Genomic DNA, 27,232 nt, shown 5'->3' with positions numbered 1-27,232 from the left:
ATTGTGGTTATAACATCCTGCCTAATATATTTTAATATAACCAATACAGATGGCACATATCTAATTTAATAACTGTGATCCAATGATACGGACTAGAGATGTTTTTGATCCTTTTTAAGATCAAAGTGGTTGTAATTATAGTTTGTGTGTGTGTGTGTGTGTGTGTGTGTTGCCTGTTAAAAAAAAGGCTAGTGTAACTCATCTGACACGGCTGCCCTAAATAAAGACACTTTAGTGAAGGTGGAGTCATCAGGCACCACCTCAAAAAGCCTTTCTGGGATCAATGTCCAACACACCCAAAGCAAACCATTGGGAAATGCCCTCATGAGCAGCAGTGAGTCGCTTCATATGTAAAAGTAAGTATTCAGGTGGTGGAAGTTCACCAACCCCTCCCACTCACGCTCACCTCACTGTAGGCAGCTGGAGAAAGAAAGAAAAAACCATGGCTGGGAACTGAGCTACACAACTTTTTTTCTTCCTCCCCTCAATGTCATGTTTTTACATTCTCTGTACACCTTGGCCTGTCGCCTGCTTGAAAGCCGAGGCTGAGTGAGTGCACCGCTGCTGTGTGTCGGTACGGGCGCGCACGTCTGCGTGCACGTGTACTCCTCTGGCACTGCCTGGCTTCCCCGCTCTCCTTTTCCAACCTGGTGTGTCAAAATTTTGATTTCCCCTCGGCCCGTCTGGTAATTGAAAGCAGAGGCTAAGCCTGGAGGTGTGTTTTGTGTTTGTGTGTCGTTCTCTCTCTCTCTCTCTCTCTCTCTCTCTCTCTCTCTCTCTCTCTCTCTCTCTCTCTCTCTCTCTCTCTCTCTCTCTCTCTCTCTCTGTCTCTGTGTCTGTGTGTGTCACTGTGTGTACATGCACACATCTTTGTCTGCACCCAGTGTATAGTTGCATGCATTTGCGAGGCTCTTTCTGTGTGTTCATGTGCAAACAGATACCCTGCGTGCATGTGTGTGTTGCGGCATGTCTCAGCAGTGAGACTTAACAGACAGCATGGTGGATGAATAAAATTAGAGCGCTTGGAGTCTAGTCGATCTCTGCCTCACACGCAGAGCCGGAGGCATGGCCCGAGGCTCGCCAAGTGGCTGGCTATTTATGAGAAATAGTGTCCAAGACCATGAGGGGGAAAACAACAATTCAGTACACTCCTACACAGAGACTGCTCTGAGCTGGTTTAGAAAGTCCCTAAAGTGTCACTATGTATTCTTTATACCTCATGACTGGCTGGCAAAAAACACTGTTAAAGTAATACCTAGTTACTATGAGATGAAAGTTGTTGGTTAATTTGATCAATTGGCATACCCTACTGACATATGGCAAATAATCCTTAATTTACTTTCCTCTCCATGTCGCCATCCCCCGACAGCCAATCTCAGATGTTTGCCTTTGCATACAATCACAAGCCCTATTACCCTCATTCCTTCCTCCATCCCCATAGAAACACAGAGAACCCAGAGCAGCTGACTTCCTCATCACCGTCGGCACCCGATGGGATCGAGACCTTCCCGGAGCTCAATTATCATCCCGCATATGTGATAAGCTGCAGTGTGATTTGCTGATGCCCCCCCCCAGTATGGCGAATCCCCTCGGCTGTCACTGAGGCGTTTCACCTCGACCCCTTCAGCCGGCTAATTCATTACCCATCTCATTGAGAGTCATGAACAGCCGCACGCCAGCAGTCACGGCACCATATGGCGAGGCTAGAAACACGCTTGTTTCCACCTAAGATTTGTTTGGTTGTGTTAGCTGGGAATTCTGCCATTTCATTGGTCCACATTTTTGTTCCTACCTAAGATGTTGGTCTGATCAGAAGTTAGTGTTGAATCTTTGACGACCCTCTTTATAGCCTAGTTTGCATTTAAGTATGTTAGAATCTCTACTGTGTTCCGCTGGAGCAGTTAGTGCCTTGCTCAAGGGCAGGTAACTAAGAACATTTACTTAAGCACTTAAGAAACATTTGGAGTTGCTGGTGCTAGGGATTGGACGGTATGCCTTTGTCCCAATTGGTTCTTTCATAATACATAGGAGCCCATTGGATTTGTATTGAGATTTTCATTTATTGCAACAATATTTGAATACTAGTTATCCTATTTTCTTTTCCTTCTTTAACAAAAGCAGAGGTGTAATAATGCACTTCTAGAGACAATATATCATGATACATTTCTAACATTTCGTCATTTCTATACATTTCGTCAGACTGACTTAGATTGTTTTCTAAGTCAGTCTGACGTTTATTTCATTTGTAAAGAAGAACTTAACATGGGATTTCTGAATGTTTCTGCTTCAGGTCTGTTTTGCTGGAAACAGATATGATGTAGACATGGCATTGCCGTATAAACAAAGTATACAGATCAATCATTGGTAAAAATAAAAAAATGTCATTGCTAGAATTGATTTGAGGGAAAATAATCAATACAAAAAAAAATCCTGATTCATCCATCCGCCAGTTTTCAGTTTTACGCTACCTTATACTTGTACTCCACTACATTTACAGAAGGTACAGTAATGTGTTAACTATATTATTATGCTAGAGTTACCTTACCAAGCAAAATTTAACATCCAAAACATGAATCTGGTGAAATATCTATTTATTTGTATTATTATTATTATTTTATTGTAAAAAAACAGTTAATTAACATCCCTGCAATCCACAATTCCCACAATTGTCCAGATATATTCTGAGTACCTGACCTTAGTATCATCAGTGTAGGTATAGATTAATATACCCTACGATATATAAGTTAAAATTGTCTCCACAGTAGGCAACAGTTAAATGCTGCTTGTGTGTAAATGCAGGACCATCAACATGGTACGTTTTTATTGGACTATCCCTGAGGGAATCTCATTTGTGGTTGGTCAGGAAGTCCGAATATATCCAGTGTGGATGTGTTAAAGGAAAGCGGCTAACTAGTCTGAAATTCACTACAGCTCATGCTTCTGCCGGCCTCCTAATGAATCCAAGTCTTCTCCTGTAAACTGGACTTGTGTGTTTACATCAAAGTCCATTACAGAACCTCACAATGTAGTGAGCTGAAAGGATCATTGGCCAAAGAGCTTCTGCCAAAATGGATCCCAGCGTAGCCTAGCTCCAGTCATTGATTGGGGTAATTTGGCTCCAGCATCGACTCAGTGTTATCGCTCGTCATGCAACGCCGCCGATAACGGTTATCCTTTTGGCGAGAGCTGTCATCATAAATGCAGAGACTGTAGCAAATCAATACAGTTAACTAACCAATGGACAAATGATGAGGGCCAAGAGACACACACACACACACACACACACACACAAACACACACCTTCCCAGGCAGTGGATGACAGGGCCAGCAAATGGTCTTTTTGTCCAGCAAACAAGAGAGTGTCATTAAGGCTCCCGAGGGAAATGTCAAGATGCTAGCAAGCTAACCATCCCCTGCGGCGGGGGAGCGCTAGCCCGCTAACAGCCTGTGGCTTAACAGCCTATTGGAAATCCATGCTCATTCATCATGGTTACCACACTGCTAGCAGTAGCGTGAATAGGAGCCCTTTGTGTCCATCCAGGATTGTTTGGCAAATGGCTAACATGATTGTGTATAGATCACAGACATTATGTACAGCACGTTCATTCATTCCCCGCTCATGGTTATTTTTATTTATTAACCCAAATGCTTCTCAAAGGGCCACACAAATCAACTTTGCGAAAGGGATGTGATGAAAGTTAGCTTTTGCTAATTGTTCCTGTTTCCAGAACAGCTTAGAACAGTACTTAAAGTCTGTTTTATGAACAGAAACAGAGAAAGTGAATCAATCCACATTATTATTCTAAAATCACCTTCTTCTCCATTCAGGGGAACCCAGGGAGTCCACTGGGGGGCAGCCACCAGACTATGAACAGCTCCCTGGATGACCACGAGCGCCGGATCTCCCACTCCCTGTACGGTGGCCTGGAGGGCCTCGATGACAACTTGATGCCACGACAGGGCATGATGCCACTCACAATACGTAAGATTGACATGTCTTTTGTTGGAACTCGTTTCCCTTTAGCTTTACTCCTCTAACAGCTGCTGATTTTAACAACGAGACTTATGTGAATCTTTGAATCTGAAGCCATGCTATGTTGCTATGCTAAGACTGGTATTGGTCCTCAGTATTATGTAGAATAGAACACACCTTATTGTCCCCTAGGGTAAATTTGTCTTGGGCATAGTGCTACAGTCTGTTGCTTCACAACACAAACTTTTAACCAAGAAACCATTCTAGCAGCAACATAAATATAAAAATATAAGATCATCAACGAAGCATCTTTGGACATAAATGAAGACATATGAATTTACAGACAATAAGACATCTTAATACGCTCTGTCGTGCTAGAAGGCTGAAGTTAATATACTGCAAAGAGAGGATGTTGAGAGTCTATAGGACCATTTTAATTTTTTCCTGACAGCTTGATTGGACAGGCTCTGTATGGGAATAACCTTCCAATCAATTACACGTGCCCTATAAGAAGGGTACTGCGTAGCAGACGTTTGACTGTAGCATTTACATCTCCCTTCTGTTAGTGTGTGTGGGTGAGTATTCCTGGTAGATCCTGTGGTCCAACCTGTCAGGTTTTCTCGACGCAGAATACAACCCTGTCACCTGGTCTCAGTTCCTGTCGAGACCCGGTGGCTTTTAATGTCTCGGAAAATGTCAGGGAGAGAGAGAGAGAGAGAGAGAGACGGAGATGGAAAAATGGCCTCTGGAAAATCTCTGCATTTCTCAAAAGACCAAAATGTTATTAGGGGCGCAAAATACTTCGACCTCTTCTTCTGCTGAATTAGTAATATTATGCATGTTGTATTATTAAGAACATACACACAACACCTTAATTGTAAATTGATTAAGCAGAAGAAGAATTGCAAGAGTTGCTACACCAACTTTGACTCTGTTTGAAATTAGCTCCCACCAACTCTGCCTCATTAATCAATGCAACACAATGTGGAAGTGTGAACTCTGTTTTCCTTTTATGCAAATTGGTTGCCATTGACACTGTGTTGTTAGTTCAACCGAAAACAAAGTGTGACTGACAGAGGAAGTGTTAATAGGTGAAGTTTCAGCACGCTGCCACCGTTCATCCATGCTTAACATGCTGCGCCATCGGTGTGTAAATGTGTGAGTGTGTATCTGATGAGCAGGTGGCACCTTCTACGGAAGCCTCGGCCACAGTGTGTGAGTGTGTGTGTGTGAATGGGTCCTGTGCTATGTAAAAGTGCTTTGAGTAGACTAGAAAAGTGCTGAATAAAAAGAGTCCATTTACGTTAACTTAAGAAACAGCGAGTGCTACAGGGTGGGAGTGAAAGCACCAGGTCCATGTCCTGCATGCAGGAGAGTCCATGTCCTGCATGCAGTGTGTACCATGTCCTGCATGCAGTGTGTACCATGTCCTGCATGCAGTGTGTACCATGTCCTGCATGCAGGAGAGTCCATGTCCTGCATGCAGTGTGTACCATGTCCTGCATGCAGTGTGTACCTGGCGAACAGCCAACAAGATCACTGCCACCGAGCCGGCCAGTAGCGCTCTAACAAGTCCACGTTTTGATTTACAATTAATTGCCTCGGAAATATTTGTGATTAACAATATTATCGTCTCTTTCAGCCAAATATAAAATATATCCTTTTTATTACTTTTTTGAAAGAGCTCATATTCTGCTAATTTTCAGGTTCATAATTGTATTTAGAGATCATATCAGAACAGGTTTACATTGTTTAATTTTCCAAAAACACCATATTTGTGTTGTACTGCACATTGCTGCAGCTCCTCTTTTCACTCTGTGTGTTGAGCTCTCTCACTTCTGTTCCATCTTGGTTGGTAGTTGCACATGCTCAGTAGCTAGGTAAGGACTACTAGCCAGTGCATGAGTTAATGATCATCAACCGTAACAAGAACACTAAGGATTATAAAACTAAAGGTAATATTAATAATTTTGCCAAACAGGATGCAAAAACCAAAGAATGTTAAAAGCGTAAAAAAACACATAAGATTGAAGGTACAGACAGTGATTGAATTTGTGAGGGAGTCTACAAGATTCCTGGAGTTATGTGTAAGTATTGCGGAGCTCCGACCGGGAGTGTCATTGCGGCCGACGTGGACGGTCTCGCCATGGGTGATGCTGCTGGAAATCTCCCCTCAGCGCCTGGAAAGCAATAAAGTCTGGAAAGCAATAAAGTCGCTGCTGACCTTTTTTCTTAACGTCCCTCAAAAATCTCCAATGAAAACATGGCCGTGCTCACCTTGAATGAGCTCACCTCAGTGCTGGGTTTAGTGACATCCATCTCCTCATCCTCTGAGGACTACAAGAAGTGTGGGCCCCCCCAGACCTGCGGCACTGGCAGGATTCTATTTCTTGTACGCACAACAACCGCCTGCCCGCTGAAGCGGTTTACTGCGCCAGGAATCAGCTGTTCTTATAATATTTAATGTGCATGTGAGTGTGCTAGCGTACTTCTACTTGTACTTGAGAGAGAGAGAGCGCACGAGAGAGAGAGAGAGAGAGAGAGAGAGAGAGAGAGGGCGCGAGAGAGAGAGAGAGAGAGGGCGTGAGAGAGAGAGAGAGAGAGAGAGAGTTTAATGTGCTTAGGACAGACAGCTGTCAGCGAGCTTGTACGGAGATATGAATAACATTATTTCTCTGTGTGCCATGTCAACATCAGATCCCAAATATGATCAAAAATGGGATAAGCCTCATAACCGCAATACTCACGCCCATGTTAAAATGCAGGATTCACACAACATGCCACAGCTGCGTCCAAGGGGTCAGCGATAGTCCAGCAGCCAGTCTATCTACGGATGGAGTCCTGAACATGAACAGTGGGATTAATAGTGGACGGGTTGTTTGTGAAATCACGCATAATTAATGAGACAATGAGTACTGTGAACAGAGCAGAACCGAGCTGCTGTCAGCTGCTACTCCTGAGCGCATTCACGCATTCTTCTCATTAGGTGTGTTTCACGTCTCACAGAAAACAAATGGACGCACAGTGCGTGCAGGATTACGGCTGCCGGCGCCACTGCCCCTGACTCATCAATTAAATACACATGGAATTAATTACCCACACCTGCTGCTTATTGATCCTCCGACATGTGGGCTTTTGTGGGTTGCTACACTGCAACTTGGCAGGGCTAAGCAGGGAATGAAGATGTCAGGCTGGCTCCGGTGGCCTGCTTCTTCTAATATTTCACCTAACGTTAACAAGGCAGGACATAGATGCAAGAAACCTCCGAGGTTGGCCTGTGGAGGGATGCCCACTATATAATCACTAACTATCCCAGACACATGAGACATTCCCTGCTTATTAAACACTTAATCAGCCCAGTGGAGTGTTTTTTCCCCAGACCACCTAAGGGAAAATTCAACCCCAATTTGTCATGAAAAATATTTTGGATCTTGAGGACTCATCACTTTGCGGTTTTGTGTCTAAAGGAGATTGGAGAGGTTGAGCACAGGATAAAGACCAGCATGCTCAGGGTTGAAGCAGGGCACCAGCTTCACTCAGCTTTTTAGAAGTGTTTTAATTTTATGGATTGGAGATTGATTCTAAAACCAGTTCCCTAATTGAAGATCAAGACTAGTCTGGCTTTCACCAGACCAATAGATGTGAGATGGAGCATTGGTCAGGGGAGTGTGCTCTGTGTTTTCTTTGGACAAGAGGCGGGACCACGGGCACAGTTCACATGACTCTGTACGGAATTGGATAGTCCTTCAGCCAATCAGAGCAAGGATCCGGGTGACGTGGCAACAACAGCTGCATCAACCGGTGGCTGCGCTTCAGTGGCGGTCAATGGCCGCTATGTTCAATGAAAACAAGAAGGTGATTGGTCGCTTCGCTATCTTCATCATGTTAAACTTCAGGTAGATAAGCCCGTTTGTGATTGGTTCCTGCAAAATTGTGAAGTGAAGTAGGAGAATTAAACGTGCAGGTTTCCAGACCGAGCTGCAGGGAGAAATCGAATCGCCGGCAGAGTGGGCGGGGCTTACCCGGTCTAGGTCAAGACCACACACATTACAAGATTTCTGCCCATATGAAAACCACAGCCTTAATTTATTTTTTGCTGTGTTATGAGGTTTAAATACATCATTTTGGTGACTTTCTATGCACTAATAAGTGCTGGATTAGCTGTCAAACTGCTTACCAAGATCACGTGCCACCCTTTTTTAGTCCACGCACACATGCACGCCTCATGAAAAACCGCTCATACCACAGGAATGCTATGACGGAAAGTTTTAGAGGTTTTGAAACCAAGACTTTCTTTAAACCGCGGCTTACGTTGAGACCATGACCCGGCCCATTCCTAGTCGTGAAAGGTTTCAGTACTGTGGAATGGTCTGGAAACGCTTTCAGCTGCTGCAGTAGCCAGAAGCCAACAGTAGAAGTCTGTAGATGTGAGAGAGTGTGACTACTAAGCAGAGCTTAACATGCTCAGCAAACCTCTGGTAAATAAAAAGGGTGTGCGCACGCACGCTTGGGGGGGGGGTCTTTAACAGTTGCTTGCTATAAGTTTTTACTTTTTCTCTCTTCAAAAGGGTGCCACAAATCATAAATCATGCATTAGGCTTTGGTAGAAGACGGCATCATTCCCATTCAGAACATACCGGCATGCGTTTTGGCCCGTGCACACTCTTAGATCCCTCGCTGGCTTTCTGCACTCCGAGGATGCCAGGGATAAGAGAGAGACTTAATTATTCCTTCAGGCCAGTAGCTTTCAAGGCCCAGCACCCCTGGCAATAACCTCCTTACTAATTATGCAAATAGGCTGAGGCAAGACAGAATGAAAAGAGGAACAAATATAAAAAGCCCTTGGAATTTCTGTCACCCTGTGTTATTCTCCCCTCTTGCTATCTTCATTTTCATCTACAAAATCTTTTCATCCCCTTTCTTTCCTCCTGGCCATTTTGTGTCTCCGCCTTTGCCCTCATATGTGTACTAGTTTTGTACACAAGAAACCTCTGATAATAACCTCTCCTAGAGAATCTGAAATGAATTGCCTCCTATTGTTCCACTGCAGTTCTGTCACATATAACTCCAGTCACTGGGAAAGATGATGTGTGTTTTTTGGGTGATCCTCAGGTGATGGGTGTGCGCTCCGTCCACATGGCAGTGCTATTGTTGCTGGCGGATGGCTGCTCTTGGGTGCTGGCACTAAAACAAAGAGGCGTTTTTTTCCTCAGTTTACTAGGCTACTGAGTTGACAGATTCATTGGCTTTCTGCTCAGTAGCTGCCAGTTGATTGTACTGCAGTGATTCAAACTGTGACATTGATGGGATTCTCAGTGTCGCGCATTGGGCTGCTTAGGGAAATGGGATTAAGTGGTTCTGTGAATGCACGTGTATGTGTGTGGACGGCTTTGTGTGCATAAAACGTGTGTGTGATTGTGTGTGTACATGTGTCTGTGGGTGTGTTTGGAGAGAGAGAGCAAAGTGACCATGCTGTGTTAGAAGACTCACCCAGACCCCCAAATTCCCAGAAAATAACACACAGCAGGAGGGTGACCAGTAAAACAGCTTTCACAGTTCAGGTAGTGTGATAAGGTCTGACTGTTAAGTGTACACACTCACACACTTTGGCTGATGCGGTTCAGCACACCTGTCCTGTATTTGTGGGTAAATGCTCTTTTGCAAACATGCAGATGCATTCTTACATACTTCTAACTGATGCACATACAAATTTCTTTTATTAGTTACTTTTATTATTATTACCAGCAACATTTTAAACAGCTGTCACGCTCCAGATTACACAATATCATACACATTATCCGCAGTTTCAGCCGTTGGATGGTACAAATGACTGCTACCTTTGTTGTTCAAGAAGAAAAGACAGATAGATAGATAGACAGACAGACAGATAATTATTATATATTATTCCCAATAAAATGGGAAATTCTAGTGTTCCAGCAGCCAAATCCGTCACACGTCACAGAATATAAATCTAAATTAAATACTAAGATACAGTATACATATATGAAATATTAATATTAAAAAATACAAGAACGAATATTTGATTATATACAAGTTGGGAATAAATGCCTGTCAGTCAAAAATAACCACGCACAATTCTGTCCCAATCTTAACACGACATCTAATCTAGGTGTGGACCACACCCAGAAGGGGAAAGGTACTAATGCAATATATCAATATTATATCGATGTAGTAATATGAGACTAGATATGGTCTTAGATGCTGGATGTCGTAATATCGTAATATGACATAAGGGATACAGCATTGAAGTTAAGTGATGTCATTTTCTGAATTTACCAGACTGTTCTCGCTGTTCTTTTATCGGACTTTTCCACACTTAGACCTTATGTCCACATTAGTGATTATTATTAATCTAAGATTTATGATTTATTTTATCCTTCTATTATGGAACAAACTGAACAATGGAAAGAACCGGGCTAGCTGTTTTCCCGGTGCTTCCAGGCTTTATGCTAAGCTAAGCTAATAGCCGCCCATCTCCAGCCCTGTACTTACAGTAACATACAGTGCAGACACACAAGGGGAATTTAAGTTTCAGTTAACTCTTTGTCTAAAAGTGCATATCTCAAAATGTCACACTATTCCTGTAAGTACAAGAGGTAAAGACCTTTGTAATCGTAGGTTCTTCTCAAGCAAACATATGATAAAGCTTCTTTTGCTTTCAGGTCAATGTAGACAACACAGCCTCTCTGTTACGTTCAAAAACTCAGCATTTTGGCAAAAGTCATGAGAACTGCACAGGAAAATAAGCATGCAGTCTATATTCTTTTTAATGATATTTTGAAAATATTCAGCTTGTTTTGTTTGATCCCATATATTGTTAATGTTTGATACACATGCAGTTAGTCTCTTTGAACATGAAGAGAAACTCTGACAAGGCTGACGGCCTATGAATAAATGAAAAGAATTTAGATGTTAGAAGAATTCAAAAAACGAGATCTTGTGTCCTGCAGGAAACTATCAGCTCTCGCCGACCGTCAACATGCCGCAGGACGACACGGTGATCATAGAGGACGACGGGCCGCCGCTCCTCCCACCCAACCTCTCCGACCAATCATCGTCCAGCTCCCACGACGACGTGGGCTTCACCGCTGACACGAGGCCACCCTGGGCCAAAGAGCTGCCCCCTCAGAATGACAGGTGGGCAAACTTAAATTATTCCTAACACCGAGTCTTCCTTCACGTTCTCGATCATGCCCCTTATGACCTCATAAGGGGAAGGATTCCAGATGGGCCCATCTGAGCTTTCATTTCCTCAAAGGCAGAGCAGGATACCCAGTGCTCGGTTAACACCTATCTCCATTTCTAGCCACTGGGGGGGGGGGGGCATATTAATGTTAAAAATACTCATAATGGGGAGCTTTCACGCCATCTGACCTTTAATTTATTAAAATGTGTTCCACTTTGGCTCGGCTACGGCTCTGTGTCTGTCCCTCTGCTTCGGTTTCACTCCCCACTGAGTCCGACTTCATGTCCCCCCCCCGCCCCCCCCCAACAGTATCAGACTCTCTGTTAGTCGAGTCATTACATAATTGCTTAAATGTAACAAGGCATGAAAATGTCACTTTATGAGGTTTTTTAACATTAAAATGAATTCCATGCACGATCATTGAAGTCTTGTATCATCTAGAGGCGCCAACAGTGTTGTTGTCATTACTTAGAATTCTTCATGGGGGGGGGGGCAGAAACTACACACTATAGCTTTAAATAAAAATTCCGATGCATGTCTTTTACTTGTAACAGAGTATTTTTACAGTGTGGTATGTACTTTAAAATAACCGATCTGAATACTTTTCCATGGCTGCATGTCAGTGTTGATTCATCACATGAACCTCATGGACCATGAGCAAACCATCCTGTATACAGTATGGCTTTTTTTTTTACTTTTCAATCAATTGATTGTTTATTGGTGAGAAAGCCGTGACACATGGCCACCACATGCAGGGTGTGTATCTGTGTGTGTTCCTGTGATGGAAGGATGAATCTTTCTATACATCGACTCCCAGAGCAGTCACTCTGCTTCTCAGCTCGTCTTTGTTTATGTTTCTCCCTCTTTGTTTCCCCACAATCTCTTTTTAATGCCATCATTTCTTTCTTTTTCTTTATTCTCCTCTTCTCTTTCCTCCGCTGATTTCTCTACTCATATCTTATTTTGTTCCTCTTTTGTTAAACTCCGTTGCTTTTTTTTCTCTTAATGCAATTTCATTTTTGTGTTTTGCTTGTTCCTCTTTGTTGGTGTCACTTTCATCTTTCTCTTTCACTGCTTCTAATTCTGTATCTGCCAGCCATTTACTGTCTTCTATGTGAAGCTCTCTCTCTTTCTCCTTTCTGTCGGCCTACTCTTTTGGTCTTTCATTCTGCCGACTTTGGTTGTTGCACCAACCCATTCTTTTTATTTTTCCACATATTCAGCTCACCTAATTCTTTCCCAGATTTCCCTCCATCTCTTGTTTACTCTCTTAGTTTCCTTCTTTGAACCGGATGAGTTCAAAGAAAATATGTTCTTTATAACCTTTTCCACCTAAACCCCACTTTTAACAGTCTAATGCCACTTCTGTGTTTGTTTTATTTTTTCTCCTCTTCCTTCTGTAATACCTTTTGAAGTCTCCATGTTCTATATAGAAAATGCTAGACATGTTATCTATGCTATTTATCTGGCCTTTCTTATAATCTTGTGACACAACAAAACTCAGTGTGGGATCAATAAAGCCAATCTCATCCTCCCTCCCTGTCACACCCTTCAACCCTCCGTCCAGCTCCCTGAATCCAGATGAAAATGATCCAGACGGCAACTTCCAGAGGGAAGGCTTTGGGCGCCAAAGCATGTCGGAGAAACGCACCAAGCAGTTTGGAGACGCCTCTCAGCTGGAGATCATCAAGACACGCAAGTCCAAGAGCATGGATCTAGGTACAGCTTTCAAAACCTTTTCAAAATGACCTTCATTAGATTCCAGGGAGATGAGACATGTTGTCCACGAACAGGAACTGACGAGGAATGTGAAATCCTCCGCCTGTTTCCAGTCGCAACATACATGAAAATGGAATATCCATATCAGCTGAAGGAGGTAGCCTTAGCCTGGTGGTTTGCCATTTGTATCATCATTATTTCTCGTTCTACAATTTTTAAGATACAGTTCAAGGGTGAAGCATCAGCTACACTACTTCTTTAGCCATACATTGTTATGATAAGGATAGATTTACTGGATACATATAGGTAAACCCAGGAACACAATACTTAGTTAAGTTTAGTGGTACAATTCCCTTTTCTCAGTCCCAACAAACATAGAATATGTACGGAAGAGGATTAGGGCCACATGTGAAAAAATGTAATGAATTCTGAGTTCCATCTCAGAATTCAGATTTAAACCTTGATTTTTAACGTCAGACTTTTTTTTTTTTTTTAGAAAATGTTGGAATTCTGAGATTAAAGTGAGAATTCTGGGAAAAGAATGTCACAATTCTGACTTCAAACTCAGATCTCGAACACATTTTTCACATGTGGTCCTAATCCTCTTCTGTAAATATGAAATGTTGGATTAACTGCATTGACAAAGTAGAGCATATGTTTATGTAGACTTATTTATGGAGTCATTTAAATTAACTCCGCACACTTCAGCTACTTCAAATTCTGTAAAACCTTTAGCACATAATCCCTGCACGGCCCCATGTTTCAGACATGATGCTTGTGTTTGAGTGTATTCCACCTCCTTGCCTCTGTACGGAAACAGACTCTCCATCTCTTGTCTCAAAGTCAAGAACTTCCCAGTGTTGATTCACCTTCAAATGGCTTCGAACTATCGCTGATTGCTTTGGCTGCAACAGTCTCTCCGCTCGCACTCTCTATAATCATATCTAATCTTCTCTGCCAGATTGCTGCTCTGTGCCGTGTTGATATCACAACAAGTCTGATTGCTATCCTCAAGCCCTCTTTTCATTTCCCCCCCCACCTCCACCACCACCTCCTTTTCTCGCATGATGTCCGATCCTAATTGAGATGAAGCCGTTTGAGATGTTTGCAGCGCTACCTGGATGTTGCATGTGGAATGTCATTTGCACTAACTGAACCCTCAAATGTTTGTACTCCATCCCCTCTGTCCTACCCCCTTCCTTTAACAGTAGCCGACGAGATTAACCTCACTCCTCGTGCCGACACCAACACAGGTAAGGACCGCTGCAATGAAAGGTAGAATGGAATACTTCCCCTCGCCTCCATCACCTTTTCCTCTCCAAGTGCATATCCAAGGCCTGGGACTGACGGCTATACGTTGTTTGAAATTTATGTTGACTGAAACCCCCCCAGGACTCCTGTTTCACACAGAGAGTAATGCTGTTTTATGATCTTATACCACATGACGTTTTACTGTCCCGTCACATTTAGCATGTTCCGACTTAAGCACCGCAATTCATCAGGCAAAGGAGGGAAATGACCTGCACTATGATGGCTCTCATCGCACATTCAGTATAATTTACATGTCCACAGTCTATACAATTGTGCGTTGAGAACTGGTTCCAACTTGGAGTCGTTTCTAATATTATTATTTTGGGTTTTGAATACAACCATCAGTTCCAAATTTAGCGACCACCGGACGTCGGGGTGCTTGATGTGTTTCAGCCATGGAGCAAGCGGCGCTCTAAAGTGTGGCTTTACTTTATATTAAAAAAGCCCAGTAAAACTGCAAACCACCATTGAATCAAAACAACATTCTGTTAAGGTGACCCATTGCAACTCCACCCGTCAAAGGTCGGAATTAAAAATCTAGAATAAACAGAATTGAGAGTAAGAATCGGAATTGGAGACGATGCCCAACCATAGTCTCCGCTCATCACTCCACTGCTCTTTTCATTCACGATTTTTTTTAAAGATGTTTTTCTACCTTGCTTTTATGTGATGTTAAACTGCTAGCAGTAAAACGCAACACAAAAGCATACTAGGAAAGGGGGAGATTTTGCGTGCCCTATAGGCTGCTTTAAGGTTTGTAAATTGGAAACACCTTTGCAGGTTACATTGACAGTAACTCAACATCGAGAAGCAGCTAAGAGAACAAGTGTTGTGTAGAGAACTCTGTGCAGCACAGTTGAGTGGATGGCAGGAGTATGTTGTCATACTCAAAGACTTACTGCTGTGGAAATAAACATTACGCTTTAACAAGACAACTGGTTGAAAGGTGGTTAGCAATTACAGAAAACATCTCTAAGCAAATTATAACTGCAGCATATCAGAAAAAGTTAGGCTTTTAAAAACGTAGGTAGTTCAGGGCCGGTCCGTGGTGTGGGCAAATGCTAGGGGGACAGCTGTCCAAATGAGTAAAAAAAAAAGAAAGATATAGAGAAATAAATGTCAAAAGTCTAAGAACAAGTGCCAAAAAACGTTGAGGAAAAACAAGATTTTAACTTTGGTAAAAAAAAACGACAGGAAGAAGCAAGAAGGTCATCTGGGGAAAAGCAACAAAAAGGCTGAAGTCTTGCCTCAGGCACCAAATGGTTAGGGCCTGCTCTGAAGGAGATAGATAGATATAAAAGACAATCTGACAATGTGTGGTATGTGCAGATGATCGTTGCCAAGTGCTGAGTGGAGCATTTTCCCAGAGCCCTGGAGGTGACATGGAGGAAAAAAAATGTAAAAAATAAAACAAAATTTAAATAACAACACATCTACTGGGCCAAACACTTTAAAACATGTCCCGGGACAAACACACTAACAAAGACTTTCATGGACGAAAAAAAACAAAGACAAGAAAAATAAAGATCTCAACTTTCAAACTTAAGATCTCGAGTTTAGTGATAGTCCCCAGCACATGTTTAGTGCCCCCCCCACCCCTGAGCTCTGTACATTTGCCATTGACATAGTAAGCGGCATATTCACCTTTCTAACTAATAAAACTGCCCATAGTCTGATATTGTCCGTTTACGTATAGATAATAAGATAGATAGTAAGAAGCAAACTTTCTAACTGTCCTTCATCAATTTTCATGTTCAGTTGTGTATAAACCAATTTAAACCCCTCTGTCCCAGGCCCTTCATGTCATCTCATGTCCATGTCTTCTTCCTTCACTCTTTTGATTTTAAGAAACAAACAGGAGACGTGTTTGTGTATGTAATGATACGTTAAAAAGCTTTGGGGAACACTTGCAGCTGCAGAGGTGAGCCACACTAAAAATATTTCTGTGCCAAGAACTCTAACTGTAACCTGCCTCTGTGGCTTTGTAGAACATATCGATCCATTGCTGGTGCAGGACGTGACACAAATTGGAACAGGAACAACAATGGCGGACATTAAATTGCACATATTGATCTACAAATGCAAATTCAGTGGCTACCATGCAGACAGTGTTTCAGAAGGTTTATCAACTGCTCTGCTCTTTATGCGTGCGTGTGTGTGTGCGTGCGTGTGTGCGTGCGTGCGTGCGTGTGTTTGGGGTGTTCTCTGTGTTTGGTGTTTTGCTTGCATCTGACAAGACACATTTGTCCGACTGGAGAGTGAAGACCTGCAGTCCCCGCTGCAGTTTAGGGTCGCTAGCGAACATGGTTTTGAAAGCAGTCGGGGGACTACAGATTTGATTTGCTTCCTTTTTCCTCCGATGCGGTTGGAGCACTAATTGTTTCGAGTGTGTATGTGTTTGTGCGTGTGTGTGTGCGTCGGGAGTTGGACACCAGAAGAAGCACTCTGTCCTAGGTTAAGGCAGCGGGCCGACAGCAAGTCATCTGTCGTTTTCAAGTCTTGTGCGTTTTCACCGTTCGCTCTGGTGAATAGAAGGCCTGCTCTGATATCAGCGACTTGGACCAAAGAAACTGTTTTAGGAAGACATGTCGAGAGGGAGAAAGAGACCGATGAGAGCCTTAGAGTGTAAAGAGAAGCTGTCTTGGTACTATTTTGCAGGTACGGATGTGAACTCTTACTAAACAGTAAAGTGTGAAGACAGAAACAGAGGAAAAAGTGAGACAAGAGGTGTGAAAGAGGTGTTGAGGAAAAGCACAGATGGATACTTTGATTAGTATTTTAATACTTTTGTTGGAACCTTTTAAATAGTGTGTGGGCAGCCATGAGATGGACAGAAGATTGTTTCCAACTTTCTGTCGTGGTATGATATCATGAGTCAGTTAGGATCGGATTGTATTTTACATATTTTAGAAAGTGTATCTACTATCTCTATCTAGTAGAGGAGACAAATGAGTCAGCCGTACGGTAGCAGTGAGACTCGGAAAAGTTCAAATAAAACAACCGATGTCTGTGACGGCTTGTTGTGTTCTTAAACCCCCCCTCCCCCAACAAATTATGTATGTCACAACTAATGTTTTGTTTCAAATTATTTATAGATCTTGTCGATTCCAACCGCACTTGAAGGCAGCTTCAGAGAGAGAGAGAGAGAGAGAGAGAGACGGCACAGTTACTGGTTGTAATTGTTTTGCAGGTCCATATTTAGTGGGACAGTTATGAGAAAAGAAGGGATTTTCCAGTGGAATTCTATCGAAAGTCCCCTAATGCTGAGGACTAAAAGATTTCTTCCTGTTTTGTTTTAAGTATCTGGGCTTTATCTTCACTTTGTGGCCCTCTGGTCTCACTTTACCAAAGTTTAAAAAATCCCTACTCCCCAGTAAGTTTAAATGATCCATGGTGCGTTTCCCAAAGCCCAAACCCACCCGTCCTGCTGAAACCAAAGACTGACAGCTCTGAGAGATGGGACGTAGTAGCCTTCATCCCCTGAGCTGCGATTGGCTGACAGGATTATTGACACAGGCCGCTGCCACATGGTGGACGAGGACACTCCAGCGACCGAGGACAAAAGCAGGACTGTTGGCAGTGTCCAGAACTCCCTGCAGTCCTTTTCTTTAGTTTATCATGAATCCCTGTGAGAGAGTGTCCTGTGAGGGATCCCCATTCCAGTTCACTCAACACTCCACCTTTTAAAGGGGAACTAGGCCGTTTGTGTTGCTTAGTTTACGGCTTTGTATTCATTGGAACGGTTGAAATGGTGGTTGTCTCGCTCCCCCCTAGCGCCTGTGAAATCCAGTCTCGCCGTGTAACGAACTTCTTCACGGCCCTGCTCATATACACCCCCCAGTCAGGAACCGGTTAACAAGGTAGCAATGGAGTTTTTCACACCATCATCATGGCTGAGCGAGCAGAAAAGGAACAGAAAGCTCTGAAAGCAACGTGGGAGGAACAGAGAAACCTGTAGGGGGGCTCTGTAGAGAAACCTCTGGGGGGGCTCTATAGAGAAACCTGTAGGGGGAGCTCTACAGAGAAACATGTAGGGGGGGGTCTATAGAGAAACCTGTAGGGGGGGCTCTACAGAGAAACATGTAGGGGGGCTCTATAGAGAAACCTGTAGGGGGGGGGTCTATAGAGAAACTTGGGGGGGGGGTCTATAGAGAAACCTACCAGCAAAAAGAGTGAAAACAGCGAAGAAATGGACAAAACTGCGACGCGCCCCTTTAAAGGATTTTTTTCAGGACTTTTACTTTGACTTTAGTAGGATTTGTTTCAAGTATTTGACTTTGCTACATTTCAAATCCCGTTCGTTACAGAGTAGAAAGAAAAGGTCTCGTGTTGTGTCATATCAAACAATCTTCCATCCAAAGCTGCTGCTTTGTGCCTTTTCAGATCCAAAAAGAATTTAATTTAATGACAGTACCTAGGTAAGGACTACTAGCCAGTCAGGAGCAGAGTATGAGGGCCCTGACAGTACCTAGGTAAGGACTACTAGCCAGTCAGGAGCAGAGTATGAGGGCCCTGACAGTACCTAGGTAAGGACTACTAGCCAGTCAGAAGCAGAGTATGAGGTCCTGACAGTACCTAGGTAAGGACTACTAGCCAGTCAGAAGCAGAGTATGAGGTCCTGACAGTACCTAGGTAAGGACTACTAGCCAGTCAGGAGCAGAGTATGAGGGCCCTGACAGTACCTAGGTAAGGCTTTTTAACTTTGTAAACCTATAACATGCATAACAAAGATACATGACATAATAAAAAAGTGAGAAAGGCAAAAAGCATAATATGAGTACTTTAACGTATTTTATCACACACAGTACACTCTCTGTGGCCAGGTAAGCCTGACTGGACAAAACAATGTTTCACAAAAAACATCAGCAAACTATTTGAAAGTCTCTTAAAAGAAGAAAACAATGTTTTCATGTTTGCGACTAAATGCCATTTGTCAGATCTCCAACACAGTGGAAATGATCCTTTTTCGTTACGACAGCCAGGGAAGTGGGACTGTAGTGAATGGCGCGGGGCAAAGCCTTCACATAAAGTGGTGTACAGCGTGGAAAGCCCATCAGCCGGGCCCTCAGCGAGACGTTAAGGGACAGGACAGGCTGATGAGAAGGAACGGGGGGACGCTTCTTCACTCTGCATTTATTCCATTTTCCATCTCTATTTTTTTTTCCTCTGTCTTTATCATTTTTTCGGTCAATCTGACTGTAAACAAGAAGCTTGGCAATTGTTTTTAGGTGGATTTATTACAGATTATTCTACTACACTGGCAGGCCATTTGATTACATTTCTATGGATTTTACAATAAGTTCGAAACATTTGTGCTTTGTTTCAAGAAAACAAAGTACACTACATTTGAAATAATAATTTAAAAAATGCCAAAAGGCCACAAATATACATTTTCATTTTTGATATGGTGCCGACTATCCTGGCAACAGTAACTTTTAGCAAGAGTTGCTCAAACAGGTGTAAAATTTCTTTCACAATTATCATTTTATCTACTCCTTCCTTACGCTCCCCTCCTTACTTTGTACTGTTCTTCTCCTTCCCCAATCTTTTTTGTTTTTTCTCTCTCTCTATCCCTCTCTCTCTCCACCCCTCTCTCTCTCTCTCTCTCTTTTGTCCCTCATGGCACCACATGTTAGTCTGTCGGCCTTCTTCTGCTCCAGTAGCTCCCAAGTTGACACCACCTGGGAGAATAAGGACACTTCCGTTTACCTTCACACCTCCTCACCTTGTCCTCCATGTTCTCAGTCTGAAAGGAGCCAGATGGGAGAAAAACGGGACGCCCGCACCACTGTCCAAATAGTCTTTTAGTTTAATTAAACTGTCATGTTTCTCCTATTTTGCTGATGGTTATTTTCAATCAGAGCCACATCTTGTAATGAAATTCATAGTCAGGAGGAATGTACACACACACACACACACACAAGACAAACACACAGACAGACACACAATCCACTTCCTTCTTGGTGAAACAAACAGTGTCCAGGTTTAAATATGGCGTGCTGTTGTCAGAGTTGCTTATTGGTCCTCTGGGGCCAGGCATGTTCAGGTACACAGCTGTTTCTTATTTACTCGTCGAGCAGAGGTGCTCCCTAGTGGGGACCCCCCCCACTATTGGGGGGGTGTGGCATTACTTATACCGTATGTGTATGGTGTTGTGTGTTCACTGGCCTGCGACCACAGGAGTCCCAATGTGACACATTGACATTGGATGTGCCACATTATTGCCATTTTGTTTATTCTATGCATCCAGTCAGTTCTTTTGCCAGACCCGTGTGCATACTAGAAGTCTGGAAAGTGTTTTAGTTCATCCGCTGCATCATACCGTATGAAGAGAGAGTGCCAGTGTGTCTGAATAGTTTTGTAGCATCTACGTGTCAGTCTGCAGAGCGGAGCAGGTCTTTTGACATTTTAACATAGAAATCTCTTTAAAACAAGAAGGATGTAGTTTATCTCCCTGTTTTGTGTTGTTACATCACACTTACCGCGTGTGACCGTGACATTTACCAGTAGACGTTCAACTTGAGGGTCATTGTGAGGTTGGCCGGAGCAAGTCCCTGAATAAAAATAATAATTACTAAAATGAATCCACAGCGAAGACTCTGAGGTCAGTTCTGGGCAGCTTTACTTGCTGGTCATTTGGAATTGGCAGGAAGTGAGAAGTTGTGTGAAATATGTGTCAACGTTGCTGAGTCATCTCTTCATCCTCGGCCTCCATCCTCCGAAATCATCCTGCTCAGATCATATTGTAACATAACTCATTATGAGGTTGCTTCTCTTGCTATGTATCATCCTTTGTCCTTGAGAATACTTCAACACAGTCACTGTCAGTGTGTACATGTTGATTTTGGACAGATTTGGTTCTAAAAGATGTTATTAAGACATGTTGAAGGTTATGTAAAAATAGGTTTAAAATTCAGTACGCTACAGATGGGAAACCCTTCCACTCTAACTTAACGCTTATCAAAAGCTTAACTGCTACTTAGCAATAGTAGTAAAATTGTTGAGTACAGCATTGTTGCTAGACTCCTGCACAGATCTTTGCTCCATTCCAAAGAGGAATTTCCTGATTAAAGAGTTATATTTGGCCCCTCTTCTCAGCTATTTGAAGTTAATAAGAATGGCGTGGTTGCTGTTTAGCCATTGGTGTAGAATAGAAATGAACTGCAGTTCCTCATTAGATACCACAGCATGCAGTTGAGATGGTTAATACCGATACCAATATCAGAAAAGCCATGATAAAACATGAAAGGCTGCTCGGTAGAGTCCATGCACCCATCTGATACCAGCTGCTCTACTTTATCCCTTGTTGTCTTCCTGTCAACCATGCAACTTGTTCTCCTCCCTGGTTAAACCTTTTTAGACCCTTCTTTTCACAACCACATCCACTTTATGCTACTAATTTCCCATTTTGTATCAAAAATCATGGTCAACAAACCTCTTGTATATGCAATTAAACCTCATTTTATAGCTGAAAATAGGAATTATTTCCACCAATAGGTCCAATTTGAGTAGATAATCACAGACAATCAAAGTTTAGTCAGAAGACTATTTAAAAAACATTTTATTGTTTTTTTAAATGATATGGAATTTAATAAAAAACCCGACATTCAATGAAAGTAGTGATCTGATAATTTTTAGTTTGACTAGAGAAGAGCGGCGTATAGAACAACCCATGTTAACCAATTTTCTTGAAAGAAACTTAAATTTCTGACGTAGAAACTTCTAAAACGGGTAAATTTGACCCGAGGACAACAGGAGGGTTAAAGTAGTTTTTGGGTAACATTTTTCTTGAAGGTATCGACATAATCGTGGCATTTTATTTATGTCCTTATTTCGTTATGAATGACTGTCAAACTACATGAAAACACCAAGTTCTACTGCGTTACTTCATCCATACAGGGGTAGTAGTATACAGCTGTTATAACATAACAAAATATATAACACACTGATATTGGATTGGTACTCTAATCAGCCAACACGCAAGTTCAGGTATCTTAATCGTTATGGGGAAGTAATAAAAGGTGTCAGACCATCTCTATTTTGCAGCATTAAGATGAAGTATAAATGGGGACTTTGACCACCATTGTGGACTCAGTAGGCTTGGTGAAACCCTCCTCCAGTACATACCTCTGTATCCTCCCATCAGGTTCTTCCACAAAAGATGTGGGACCATCACTAGGCTTAAAGAAGTCCAGCTCTCTCGAGAGCCTCCAGACAGCTGTTGCCGAGGTTACCCTCAACGGGGACCTCCCCTTCCACCGGCCACGCCCCCGTATCATCCGTGGGCGGGGGTGCAACGAGAGCTTCAGAGCAGCCATCGACAAGTCCTACGACCGACCTGCTGCAACTGAAGAAGACGATGAGGGCATGGAGACACGTAAGATATCCACCATTTGCTCGGCCGACAGTTACGGCGGTCCTGTTTCTGGACAGTGTCAGGTTTGATCCCACAGCGGCCATCGGTGTGATTTCCATCAGGAGTCAGGAGTCCTGGCAGTGTGTTTCAACAAGCAACCTCAAACTGAGTCACTGTGTAGCTTCTAGAACATGTCTGAAATATGAAACTGTACAATGCTATTTCCGTGACATTGCATTATGAGTTATTGAGATGACACTAACAAAACAATGCTGTTCAATAACATTGATATTGAAACGCATAACATGTAATGGATTTGGCTTCCCTACTCATGCATGGGTGTGACAGCATTCTGACTAATGATCACTTTGCTCGTGGCAATGGCACATCGCTGACTCAAGGTTTATCCATGTACTGCACGAGATAGACTCGACAGGATAAATTCCCTTGTTACTGGTGATAGCCAGACTAATCTCAAGATGGTTCACAGAGTACGTCTAGACCACAGTCTATAATTTACAAAGACCCAACAGTTCCTGCAATTCCCCCAAGAGCAACAGTGGCGAGGAAAAACTTCTAGGGAGAAACCTTGGACAGACCAGACTCTTGGTGGGCGGCCCTCTGCCGCTGCTGGTTGGGGGGATGATGACGAACAGTGGCAAGATATAGGAACAATAAAGATAATGAAGCTATGACTAGAGATGGTAGTTGTATCAGTTCAGGGCGTAGCAGGGCATACTAGCGTCGGGCAGGACATTGGCTACGCAGTAAGCTGCCTTCCAAAGTCAAAGTAGTGATCTGTTTTAACTTTATTTTCTATTTGAGGCTTCCTGTTAAGGCTACATCTTGATTAGATAAATGGATCTCTTAGAAATTTGAATTACACTGTATGGACATATTTGTTTACAATAAACATAACATGGTTACCGCAATTCAAAATACATATTCTCCAACATGTACACCCATGAGTTCTCCTCTCTTTTTTACCTTTTTAAATGTCACGTCCTCATAATATGAAACAGGAATTGAGAACAATATTTTTCTTTAATATTACAGAAGAAACTTTTTTTTAGAGTTTGGTTCTACACTCCTTTCTATCCATTTTACATCCCAAATAATCACCGTTTTTATCTCGTTTTGTGAAAACAACATGCCATTATACCATCAAATAGTCATTCAAGTATTGCTTTCTTCATTTAATAAGATTACGTGTCAAATGGTCTCTAAAGATGACTATCTATAATAGGTAATTAAATTACATTAAGCCCTTTTTGCGCTTAGACATAATTACACATTTATGGGACTTGCATAGATTTTCATTTATTAGGCTTATGGATTTTTAGATGTGTAACAGTTCTACTTAAAATGACTAGTGTATTGGTTATAAAGAATATGTCCTCCATTCTCCCCCCTGTTTCTTTCTCTGTCCCTCTTCCTGTATTTCTCTCCCTGACCCCAGTGGAGGAGGACACGGAGGAGAGTTCCCGATCAGGGAGGGACTCTGTGTCCACGGTGGCCGACCAGACCCCGCTGTCCGGCAACGAGAAACCCCTGGTCAACGGCACCAATCGCACCAAAGAGGAGAAGAAGAAAGACAAAGACAAGGGAGGGAAAGAGAAGAAGAAGCCGGAGGGAAGGAAGGACAAAGACAAGGGAAAAGCCAAGAAGGGCATGCTGAAAGGACTCGGGGACATGTTCAGGTAAGACTGAAAGAAACCTGTAAAGAGCCCCTTGTATAATCATGTCTGCATCCTTTGAGTAACCATGAGGGAACGTTGACAGGGTTGTGGGTCTTTAAAGGTTTGAACTTTCGTGAGCACACCTCTCGCCATCCACGCAGCAAGCTCCACTGGGTCTTCTCAGAGCAGGATCTTTCGAGTATTGATTGGACAGTAGGTTGTGCTTAATCTGCCCGCCTGTATCTGTGTCAGCCTTACCTTGGCGATTTACCCCAGTAACAACTGACCCACCATCGTGATACACAAAACCCTGGGTTGAGTCTGAACTTACCTCAGAAACCCCACATGTTGCTTCGTAGAACAGGCCTCAGGTTGGTACATAACAGATAAACCATGTGTACGTCACTGTGTGGAGGGTTGGATGGAGCTGAAAGAGCTGTGAGACCGGTGGACAGGACCGGCCTGAGCTGTGGATGTAACGATGTGTGAGGAAACACTAATTAGACTCCAGACAACTTGACCTTTGTGCTTTATTTTCCCCGGTATTAGCTGTGTCTCTGCAGCCTGTAACAGTCTACCTGTCCAACGATCCCCACAGCTGAGACTGACGGCACGCTGTGCACACACATCCCGTTACTCTACAGTCTGTCCTCCTCTTTCTCCGTCCCCATTACCGTTGGTGTCTCGGTGTCTCTCCAGCCCTCCACCACCAACAATCTGATTGGTTGGGAAGCAAGCCAGTAATACATCCGTATATCACACTAGCCAAAGTGGCGGTGACAGGGCAGGGAGAACAGGGACTCTTGTCTGAGCGAGGGAGGTAATGAGGTCCACAGAGATGGGGAAGAGAGGGAGATGCAGTTTCGTGCAATGGGTAGTGAAAGAACAAAATCACGTATCGCTGGAGACAAACTGAATGACAGAGGCCGATAATATAATAATAATAATACTGTCTAAGGGAAGAGAGACAAATGAAGTGAGCTGGAGGAGGATGTCAACAATGAGTAGAGATGGTCTCATGTCATTTTTTGATTACCAATACCTGAACTTCCATATTGACCAAAACCGAGTGTTATATAATTTATTATGTATTAACAGCTGTACACTACTGTGCCTGTATGGATGTCATATGATTTCTATAGTAGTTGTTGGTGTGGCTCTGGTTAAACTCTTTGTGATACATGAACAAACACTAACGCTGTAGAACTTTCTTATATTATCCAGTTTGACAGTCAGCCATAAGTGAAAAGGCACATACACAAACTACTTTAAAGGAGATTTTCTCGGGTCTCAACTACGTGGTATCAGATCGGTGGATTTACTTCAGTGCTCAATGATACCGCTAGCAGCATTTTAAGTGGTAACCGAGGCTTTTCTGATACTGGTATCAGTATCAAAACATCTCTAACAGTGAGATGTCAATGTTCATGTGGATTACATTTACCTTGAACTTATTCTTGACCCTCTACATAGCAATTTCATTAAATAATCTCAATGTTGTCCCATGTCAGAGGCTTTATCAGAACTGGAGTTAGCTCAGTGGTCATTGAGGAGCCTCAGACAGCGGCGGGTGTAGTATTCAAAGTATGAATGGGGGTGTACTCGAAAGACAGTAAGAGAGAGCTTGTTTGTGAAGAACAGCAGAGCAGTGGGCTTGGCTGGCAGGAGCTCGTATTAAGCTGTTTGGCCCTCAGGGGCCTCTGTAAGGGCCCTCTAGCCATCACAGTGCTTCAAATGACACCAGCTGACTTCTTATGGAGCAGAGAGGCTCATGGGAGCACGGTGGCTCAGTGCTACTGCCTCACAGCATGTTAGCATTGCCGAGTTGGACCCCCCGGTGCAGGCCGTGCTGGTCTGTGAGGAGCTGGCATGTTCTCCCCTGTTTGGTGGGTATCCTACAGGTTCCTCCTGGTTCTCTCCCACCATAAACACATGCATGCTGGTACCTGGGACTACAGTGGGAAATCCAGAAATGTTGATTAATGTGCATTATTCTAATAAATATATCTTAAATGGGAGACAGTCAGGAAAACAAACGCACACCAAACACACCCAAACACACACATACACACACATACATATCATGGAGATCAATGGGATGCACATTTATTTGCAAATACTGTAAACTTATAAAAGCATCCATAGTTCACACTCATACACACGCTGGAATAATTAGTAGGGAACACACATACTGTACATATATACAATATATATATTGGCTGCGACTCTGGAAGACTTGGAGTTAAGCTCTGAAGTCCTGCTTAGAAAAGAAAGATGTGTTTAAAGTGGAATCTATCAACCAGCATTGCTCTGGTTGGTTGTAGCGCTATCCTATCACGTGTAGAGGGAATTTGAAAGACAACCGCTTATCCCGCCCCTCAGATTGAGCCCTGCCAATGGGGAGCTCCCAGACCCGACATCTTCATGTGGGTCTGGTTTGTCAGGCTAGGCAGCGACAGCTGTGTGCTTCACAATAATGATGTGAGATATTTAACATATCTGTATGTCAACTCAGGAACAAATACTCAGCTTAAGTAAGGTTGATTTTAAGAAGAGAAATGATTTCATAGTGTTGTTAGCTATTTAGTTATATTTTATGTTTCTAGCTCTTTGTAACACCCACATTATTTGATTGACAGGTGATATGTGGGAGCGACAGTTTAGCAAACACCACAGCAGTGAGCGCTTAGCAGCATAAACATTACTGAAGGGGGGTTTATCAGAATTTGCATGTTTCACTTGATGAAACAGAAATCCAGTGTGTGTGTTGGCCCAAACCACCGAGGGTGGGTGTGTCGAGTGCATCGGTGCCGTTTCCTGAAAGGAGAAACAAGTGAGGCCCGATCACACTAGCAACTGATGTGAGCACGATAGTTCCCCTGAGTGGCTTCACATAATGTCAAGAACTCCCAATGAGTGTCCTTTGTGTTTGAGTGAGTGAGTGAGTGAGTGAGTGAGTGAGTGAGTGAGTGAGTGAGTGAGTGAGT

General features: G+C 43.0%; 1 protein-coding gene across 12 annotated transcripts in view; it reads left to right on the top strand.

The window, feature by feature from the left end:
• pard3ab (par-3 family cell polarity regulator alpha, b) overlaps window positions 1–27,232 on the top strand; it is a 229,154-nt gene that overhangs the window by 137,449 nt on the left and 64,473 nt on the right. For 9 of the 12 annotated variants that reach the window (XR_004658687.1, XM_034887134.1, XM_034887131.1 and 6 more), the window contains 6 exons: window positions 3,829–3,982; window positions 10,945–11,131; window positions 12,748–12,899; window positions 14,108–14,152; window positions 22,357–22,587; window positions 24,026–24,266. Coding sequence is in view for 11 of the 12 variants with exons in the window: in XM_034887134.1 (XP_034743025.1) it covers window positions 3,829–3,982; window positions 10,945–11,131; window positions 12,748–12,899; window positions 14,108–14,152; window positions 22,357–22,587; window positions 24,026–24,266 (1,010 nt within the window). In the remaining variant the exon portion in view is untranslated. The remainder of the gene's footprint in view (window positions 1–3,828; window positions 3,983–10,944; window positions 11,132–12,747; window positions 12,900–14,107; window positions 14,153–22,356; window positions 22,588–24,025; window positions 24,267–27,232) is intronic. The other 3 variants (XM_034887130.1, XM_034887126.1, XM_034887133.1) reach the window with 2 other exon arrangements.

The sequence above is a fragment of the Etheostoma cragini genome, chromosome 12 (genome assembly GCF_013103735.1).
Source record: "Etheostoma cragini isolate CJK2018 chromosome 12, CSU_Ecrag_1.0, whole genome shotgun sequence".
Classification (NCBI taxonomy): Eukaryota; Metazoa; Chordata; class Actinopteri; order Perciformes; family Percidae; genus Etheostoma; species Etheostoma cragini.
This window is presented reverse-complemented; position numbering and strand designations above follow the sequence as displayed.